At 44.8% G+C, this 8,502-nt stretch overlaps 1 protein-coding gene across 2 annotated transcripts in view; it reads left to right on the forward strand.

Moving 5' to 3' along the window:
• Positions 1–1,238: 1,238 nt before the first annotated feature.
• adam17b (ADAM metallopeptidase domain 17b) overlaps positions 1,239–8,502 on the forward strand; it is an 8,263-nt gene continuing 999 nt past the window's right edge. The window contains exons 1-18 of one of the 2 annotated variants that reach the window (XM_069514526.1): positions 1,239–1,528; positions 1,928–2,060; positions 2,146–2,276; positions 2,374–2,462; positions 2,538–2,718; positions 2,974–3,104; positions 3,235–3,321; positions 3,425–3,535; positions 3,628–3,772; positions 3,844–3,935; positions 4,015–4,167; positions 4,244–4,443; positions 4,954–5,057; positions 5,136–5,270; positions 5,640–5,770; positions 5,867–6,034; positions 6,841–6,897; positions 7,012–8,502. The exon at positions 7,012–8,502 is cut by the window's right edge and continues 999 nt beyond it. In XM_069514526.1, coding sequence (XP_069370627.1) covers positions 1,435–1,528; positions 1,928–2,060; positions 2,146–2,276; positions 2,374–2,462; positions 2,538–2,718; positions 2,974–3,104; positions 3,235–3,321; positions 3,425–3,535; positions 3,628–3,772; positions 3,844–3,935; positions 4,015–4,167; positions 4,244–4,443; positions 4,954–5,057; positions 5,136–5,270; positions 5,640–5,770; positions 5,867–6,034; positions 6,841–6,897; positions 7,012–7,362 — 2,493 coding nt within the window. In that variant the 5' untranslated portion in view covers positions 1,239–1,434 and the 3' untranslated portion in view covers positions 7,363–8,502. Of the gene's footprint in view, positions 1,529–1,927; positions 2,061–2,145; positions 2,277–2,373; positions 2,463–2,537; positions 2,719–2,973; positions 3,105–3,234; positions 3,322–3,424; positions 3,536–3,627; positions 3,773–3,843; positions 3,936–4,014; positions 4,168–4,243; positions 4,444–4,953; positions 5,058–5,135; positions 5,271–5,639; positions 5,771–5,866; positions 6,035–6,840; positions 6,898–6,997 lie in introns of both variants that reach the window. The other variant, XM_069514527.1, reaches the window with a different exon arrangement.

Consider the following 8,502-nt stretch of genomic DNA (forward strand, 5'->3'; position numbering starts at 1 on the left):
AATAGATGAACTGTGTGAATGTGTTTGTAAAAACAACATAATAATATAACAACAATAATATTATATATATATTCAATTATAATTTATCATAATTTATAATTGTTACTTTTCTCTTTGGTGTTTGAACGTGTTTGTTTCCCGTCACGTGTGACGTCACTTGTTATAAATAACCCGCCAGATGTCTCTGTGTTATTCTTACGTAAGATGACGTGTTTCTCCTCTGGTGACGTCACTTTTCAGCCCCTCCCCATTAAAACCCCTCTGTTTTTAAAGGTTTGAATTTTTTCAGATGAATTCAACAGTTTGTAAAGTTTGACACAATACACACATTATGCAAAGACAGATTTTCAAAGTAAAGCTCTAAACTGCTATTCTCCAGTAATATCAACGGTGTGCTTACACAATTAGAACAATAACAGCAATTTTAATCTAATAACATTTAGAGGAACAATTCTGAGATAATCCTTCACACATGTCCATGTTCTCTTTATTTTGCACTCGGGGAGACTTTGACTCAACATTTAACCCTAACCCATTTTTTATCATTTATTATTGTTTTGTTAAGCCAAAAAAATGTTTGTTTTGTTTTTTTATGTTGTCATTAATTGATAATTGTTTTACTTGTTTTTTTTAAGACTGAATATCATTTGACCTATTTGGTTAAAATTATGATTTCATTGTATTAGTATTGAAGTTTACTTACTCTAAACTACTGCGTCGTCTGTGACATGTACTGTAGAGCGACCATCAAATTCACAACAGTATAGTCAAGAGGCTAAGCAGGGGAAGAACTTTACCTGCGCTGGCTGTTCAATATGACTTCAGTCCAACAGACAGTGGAAAGTTCCCATTGTCCAATAAACATGGAGTCAGTGCATCTGCTTGATATCATGTGGTCAGCAAAGTAGGACTCCCCCCCCCCCCCTCTCCTTCCTTCATTCACCGGTGAACAGCTGATTTTACCTGCTGACGTACCACCACGTGACTCAGATCCCCGTATGTGACCATAGCAACAAACATGACAAACAATACTAGCTTTATGTTCATGTCATTCTGACGTCATTATATAATCATCTGTAATGGATGTAGGGATGAATCATTTACTCTCTTCTACTGATTTACTCGTTGCATTTTAAAAGTATAATTTAAAAAATATTTAATTAATTTAAGTGTATTATTTTGTTCTTTGGACGTCAGGCTTTTATTTTGAAGGCGCTTGTATCTACTTCCGTCCCGCATGTGCTGCCTGTTGCGGGTTGACTTGCAGGTTTCCGTCTTCCTGGTGTTCGGAGCGGAAACGTTTTGTTTTTCATCTCAGTTCATTCTTGACTTGTATCAGCGGACGTGTTTGAACACTTTCGTCCAAACCATCGTGAACGTGTTGCCTGTGATGTTGGAGCTTTTATTTTGAAGGAAGCAGCGGGGCCGGTAAACATGAGACCGGACATCGCAGTTTTTACGATCCTCGCGGTTCTCACGGTTTTTTCCGAAGCGGCTCGATCCGCAGACACCGAGCAACAGGAAGAAGGTGAGTCCGAACTTCCGCTTTCATCCGGAAACTTCAGTTTATATATTGAAAACACGGAGTTTGACTCCAGGTCATCGAGAGCGACTGTAAAATCATCCTGTCAGAAATCGTTACAGTAGCTTCTAAATAAACTTAACGTAATAAGTCAACATGTGACTATAAACTATAATCGTGTGAACTCTCTCTCTCTCTCTCGCTCTCTCTCTCTCTCTCTCTCTCTCTATATATATATATATATACACACACACAATATATATTATGATTTACTAAAGAACATTTCCACCTGTAAAGTTTTCAATCCAGACGTTATCAGTGGCTGAATTCAATCTAAGTATGAACCGGATCGTCTGATTGGTTCCTGAGTGCCGGTGGTGATGTCGCCATGTGTTTCCTCCGCAGAGTCTCTCAGGTCGATGCTGGACGACTTCGACGTGCTGCCTCTCTCTAGCCTGCAGACGCACTCTGTCCGCCGCCGAGATGTCCAAACTCAGAGTCACGTGGAGAAAACGCTCAGCTTCTACGCCCTGAAGAGGTCCTCGTCTCACTCAGAGCAACGGCAGGTTTCACCAGGATGATGCTGACTCAGCCTGTGTGTGTGTGTGTGTGTGTGTGCGCAGGACGTTCAGACTGTACCTGAGGACGAACGACGAGCTATTCACTGATGATTTCAGAGTCGTGGTTGTGGACGAGGACGGAGAGCAGAGTTACCAGATCAACAGACACAACTTCTTCACTGGACATGTCATCGGTACGTCTGAGGCGCTCACACACCGCTAATGATGAACGGCTCACTATTGTGTGTGTGTGTGTGTGTGGAAATAAAAGTGTGAGGCTTGTGTTTCCAGGAGAAGAGAATTCTCGAGTTCAGGCTCATATTGACGACCACGAGTTCTCCGCTCACATCCTGACTGATGAGACAGAATTCAACATCGAGGTACGACACAGACGCCGACCACCCGACAGCGAAAAACAAAAGCTCCTACATGTTCTCTCTCTCTTCTTTGTCCAGCCTCTGTGGAGGTTCACGTCAGCGCCCCCTGATGGTCGCCTGCTGATCTACCGCTCAGAGGACATCAGAAACCTGAGCCGCCTGCAGCATCCTTCAGTCTGCGGCTACGTGACCTCCGACCCCAGCCACCTCCTCCCTGACAGCGTTCAAACAGTCATGTTGACGGAGCGCGAGGAAGACGGTCCGCACATCTGTTTGCCTCCATTTGTTTTACAATGAGATTTGTTTAAAAGATTTTCTTTGTCTGGACTTTTTTCACTGAAGGTTTGAGGTTCGATTTTTCGTAACCAGCTGCTGCTTGTCACATAAACAGCCGATTTTAATGCCCCGCCATTTTTAACGATTGATTTAAAACAGATTTTAAGCTCCAGGGAGTGTCTGTAACTAACATTTTATTAGCGTGTTACTAACATGTTTTTTCTCCTCACCTGCTCAGAATCCGTGTTCAGAGGGAAACGTCAGGTCCACGACCACAAGAGAAACACGTGTCCTCTGCTGCTGGTGGCAGACCATCGCTTCTTCAAACACATGGGCCGAGAGGAGGAGAGCACCACGCTCAACTACCTGGTCAGACCTGACACATGGACACACCTCTACACATGGACACACCTCTACACATGGACACACCTCTACACATGGACACACCTCTACACATGTGATTCAATGAATGCTGATAGTCACCTGACTCTTTTTTCAGATCGAGCTGATCGATCGCGTGGACGACATCTACAGAAACACATCGTGGGACGATGAGTTCATTGGTTACGGGGTTCAGATCCAGCAGGTGAGAAACATGACGGAACACTGTGATTGGCTTGTTGTATATTTGGGTGGAGTCAGGTGACATCAGAGCAAGAAACACGTTTCACACTCGTGTTTCCTGTCAGATCATCATCAAGAAGATTCCGACCTCTGTGGATCCAGGAAAAAGTCACTTCAACATGAGAGGAAGTCCAGAGAAGGGCAGAGACGTGTGGGACGTCAAGAAACTGCTGGAGGTATAACGCTGCCTCGACTACAGCGTCACGCCAACACGCTGCGAGTTGTATGTTGAATCCTGCCTTCTCTCCGTGGCTTTGTCCTCTTGCAGCAGTTCAGTGTGGACATCGCAGAGAAGGCCTCCAACGTGTGCCTGGCGCACCTCTTCACCTACCAGGACTTCGATGAAGGAACGCTGGGTCTCGCCTACGTCGCCCCGTCCAAACCCGATATCCCCGGAGGCCTCTGCTCCAAAGGTAGAGTCCTGTTGCTGATGTCACCTGGGCATGAGTGAAAGCTCAGTGGTCACATGTTGTTGTTTCCTTAGCGTGTCCTTCATCGACAAACCAACAGAAAGCGATTTACCTCAACACGGGTCTGACCAGCACTATGAACTATGGGAAGACCATCTTGACGAAGGTGGGTGGTTTTTCTGAACAGGTGTTTGACCACCGTCCTGCTGCCGTCATAGGAAATGAAAACAGTTTGGTCTCTGCAGGAAGCGGACCTGGTGACGACCCATGAGCTCGGCCACAACTTCGGAGCTGAGCACGACCCCGACAACATCCCGCACTGCGCCCCCCGAGAGGACGAGGGAGGGAAATACGTCATGTACCCGATCGCTGTGAGCGGAGACCACGTCAACAACAAGGTGCTGCTTCCTGTTCTTCACTCAGATCAGCTGAACCTGAAGGACGACGTTTGTGAATTCTCTCTCGTGTCTCCAGGTTTTCTCAAACTGCAGCAAACGCTCCATCGTGAAGCGTCTGAGGTCGAAGGCGTTGACGTGCTTTAGGAAGAGAAACATTAACGTGTGTGGGAACTCTCGGGTGGAGCAGGGGGAGGAGTGTGATCCTGGACTTCTGAACATCAACTCAGATCGCTGCTGCACGGCCGACTGCCGCCTCAAACCTGGAGCTCAGTGCAGGTCAGACCAGCTGGGGGCGGGGCTACAAGTCAGATTAAAGGTGCAATCTGTAAAGTTCCACATTATATTTTCACACCTGCAGAAATCTGCAGTTTGAATCAAGAACGTTTCATTTGGTGAAACGTGGGTGTCGTCATCTCCCCCTTGTGTCAAGAGTCAAAAGTGTTTTTGATGTTACAATTTTTCGCGACTGTTTAAGTCTCGATTGTTTTTAACTCTTGATTTGAAGGATTTTAGTCGTCGGACTTGAACTAGAACAAAAGATTCAATTTGTATTGATGAACCAGATGAACCACTTTGACCACACACTGACACAGGCATAACATCTGGATCGCCCCCTGGTGTCTGGCTACAGTCATAAACCTTCCTCCTCCATGTCAGCAGATGGGACATGGACCAAACTAAAACTCATAAAGCAGATGTTTGTAAAGACATTTCTGTCGTTTCAGGCATTAATGTTTTCAGGTTGTCCGTCCGTCCTCACGGCTCAACAAACTGTTTTGTGTTTAGTGACAGGAACAGTGCGTGCTGTAAAGACTGCAGTTTCGAGTCCGAAGGTGAAGTCTGTCAGGAGCCCATCGACGCCACCTGCAAAGGACACTCCAATTGCACAGGTCAGCACACAGGTCGAAGGTCATGCATCAGCTGTCCTCGTCCCGACGCCTCACGTCTGCTGTGTTATTTGTCAACAGGAAACAGCAGCGAGTGTCCGCCCCCAGAAAATGCTCCGGATAAAACCGTGTGTCTGGACAACGGCGAGTGTCTGAACGGAGAGTGCGTTCCATTCTGTCAGGCCGTGCTGAAGCTGCAGCCCTGCGCCTGCAACGGTACCCGTCAGTCCGTCTGTTTCAGCTGACATGAAATCATGATCTCTCTAAGGAGCTAATTAGCCTCATTTAGCTTCAGGTTATGGATCTGCAGGAGCAGCTGTTTTCAGAGGAACATCTGGAAACAGCCTCTGACCAAAAACAAACTTGACTCTAAGTTTCCCCGAGGAGGAGGAAACACTGGACTGAGATAAAAACCATTGAATTCATCACGTCCAGTTAGAAGTTTTATCTGAGCTCTGCTGCTGTAACTTCATATTTGAAACCGACGTGACCTAAAACTAGCAAAACGATTTCTGCTTATTTGAAGAGCAGATTTTCTCTCAAGTTGACGAGGACTAAATATTTAATGAGTCTGTTTCTCCGCAGAAACCAACTCGTCCTGCAAAGTCTGCTGTCGGAGCAGCGGTGGCCTCTGCGCCCCCCACCAGGACGAGATGGGTAACTTCCTGTTCCTGCGTAAAGGGAAACCCTGCACCGTGGGCTTCTGTGATGGAGCGGTGAGACGACACTTCTGTAAAGTAGCTGTGACGTTAAAGGCTGCAAGTCTAATTCAACACGTGCGCGATGTTTAAACACGTGCACTGTCTGTGCAGGGGAAGTGCATGAAGCAGGTGCAGGATGTGATCGAGCGTCTGTGGGATTTCATCGATAAACTCGACATCAACACATTCGGGAAGTTTCTGGCTGATAACATCGTGGGTTCAGTGGTGGCGTTCTCTCTGCTCTTCTGGGTCCCGTTCAGCATCCTGGTTCACTGCGTGGTGAGGGGCTGTCATACTTCATGTGTTAGCACATATGTTCTAGGTGTTAGCACATATGTTCTATGTGTTAGCACATATGTTCTAGTTGTTAGCACATATGTTCTAGGTGTTAGCACATATGTTCTAGGTGTTAGCATATATGTTCTATGTGTTAGCACATATGTTCTATGTGTTAGCACATATGTTCTAGGTGTTAGCATATATGTTCTAGGTGTTAGCACATATGTTCTATGTGTTAGCACATATGTTCTATGTGTTAGCACATATGTTCTAGGTGTTAGCACATATGTTCTAGGTGTTAGCTTATATGTTCTAGGTGTCAGCATATATGTTCTATGTGTTAGCACATATGTTCTATGTGTTAGCACATATGTTCTAGGTGTTAGCACATATGTTCTATGTGTTAGCACATATGTTCTAGGTGTTAGCACATATGTTCTAGGTGTTAGCATATATGTTCTAGGTGTTAGCACATATGTTCTAGGTGTTAGCACATATGTTCTATGTGTTAGCACATATGTTCTAGGTGTTAGCACATATGTTCTAGGTGTTAGCATATATGTTCTAGGTGTTAGCACATATGTTCTATGTGTTAGCATATATGTTCTATGTGTTAGCACATATGTTCTAGGTGTTAGCACATATGTTCTAGGTGTTAGCATATATGTTCTATGTGTTAGCATATATGTTCTAGGTGTTAGCATATATGTTCTAGGTGTTAGCACATATGTTCTATGTGTTAGCACATATGTTCTATGTGTTAGCATATATGTATGTTACATCCGTGTCACTCTTCATGTTTCCAGGACAAGAACAACAATCAACAATACGAGCGCAGCACCAAGTCTCTGTTCTTCCCGAGCGTGAGTATCTTTGCTTATTGTCTGATCGGACGTTTGATGACATCACGGTACAACAGTGGGCGGGGCTCAGATTTGCTCCTTTAACCACCTGACTCTGAAGGTTTGTTTACCCAGAATGCCGAGCTCCTGAGCAGCCTGGAGTCCGCATCTGTTCGGATCTTCAAACCTCCGACCTTCCCCAGCGCCGCCCTTCGTTTCCAACCGTGCAGCCCCCAGCAGACCAGCACCCCCCCGGGCTCCGACCACACCCCCCCTCATCTGGACAGTCCCCGCATGGCGACCATCCAGGAGGACCCCAGCTGCGACTCCCACCTGGACCAGGACGCCCTGGAGGCGTTCGGGCGCTCGGCGCGGCGCTCGTTCGAGGACCTGACAGAGAAGAGCGAGATGAGTCGCAGTGCGAAGATGCTGCTGTTCAGACTGCAGAGACAACATCAGATCGACACCAAGGAGACGCAGTGCTGAACTTCCTGTCCCACGTCTCACAGCTTTGTGTCTCACAGCTTTGTGTCTCACATCTGATCACAGGTTTGATGTAAGAGCTTATTTTAAACGTCTTAACTAAGAAAAAACCTCCGTTTTCAAATCGATGCCTCGTCGTCTCTCGGCTGGAATGTCCACCTCAGGATCGTCTTCTTATCACAACGTAAACTTTGACTGTGTCTCAGAGACAAAGCTTCAGCTACATGTGACTCAGCGACACTTTGAGTTGTTCAGTGATGACGTCAAACGTCCCTGGTTCTCTCAGAACGACCTGCAAAAACTTCTCAGCGCCAAATTTAGATGTTGCACTAAATCTCAGGTATCGGTTCAGCTGACGTCCGAAAATTCCTGTAAAAAGGAAACTGATCTTTAAAATACCAAATATTAAACCTTCACGTATTAAAAGTTATTTCTAACAGATTTGGTGACTTCATCTTCTCAACGTGATTATTCTGCTGCTTGTCGTCGTCTCAGCGTTAAAGTTCAAGTGGAAAATGTTGGACGAGTGAAGACGTTTGTTACTGATTCATTATCGAAAACGTTGATAAAATATTCAGGAGTGGAACTGATTGTGAAAATCCTCAGTTTCAGCTCTGAGAGGTCAAAGTGCATCAGTGACTGATTTCAGTGTTTTTAACGTGGCTGAAACAGGTTCATCAGTAAATCACCTGTTTTGAGTTTATGTGAAAAAAGAAACTTGGACCACGTTTCGTTACATTTGTTTGAATCTTAAATATTTTGTGTTTGACTCATTTGTGTTGTTGTCACGTCTCTTGTTAAACTGATTTTTTTCTTGTTTCCGTTTTGAGCGTCTCTCTGGGAGTTGAACGCCGACAGTGTTAGTGCCTTGCTCAACCTACTCTACTACACAAGACTCGAGGTAAATGGATAGAGATATAGATATAGAATTAACTCAGACGGTGGATCATTGATTCATCAGCAGTTATTTTTCTCATCACTAAACTTTTTTTCATCATAATGAATAAAAAGTTTGTAAAATATTTAATAGATAATAATAAAGGGACATTAAAGAAGTTACCTCTGTCAATGTGGTGGGTAATTTCTTATTTATAGACTATTGAGCTTTTCTAGATTAAATGATTAAACAATAATAAAAACATT

This window comes from Paralichthys olivaceus, chromosome 19 (assembly GCF_024713975.1).
Source record: "Paralichthys olivaceus isolate ysfri-2021 chromosome 19, ASM2471397v2, whole genome shotgun sequence".
NCBI classification, from domain to species: Eukaryota; Metazoa; Chordata; class Actinopteri; order Pleuronectiformes; family Paralichthyidae; genus Paralichthys; species Paralichthys olivaceus.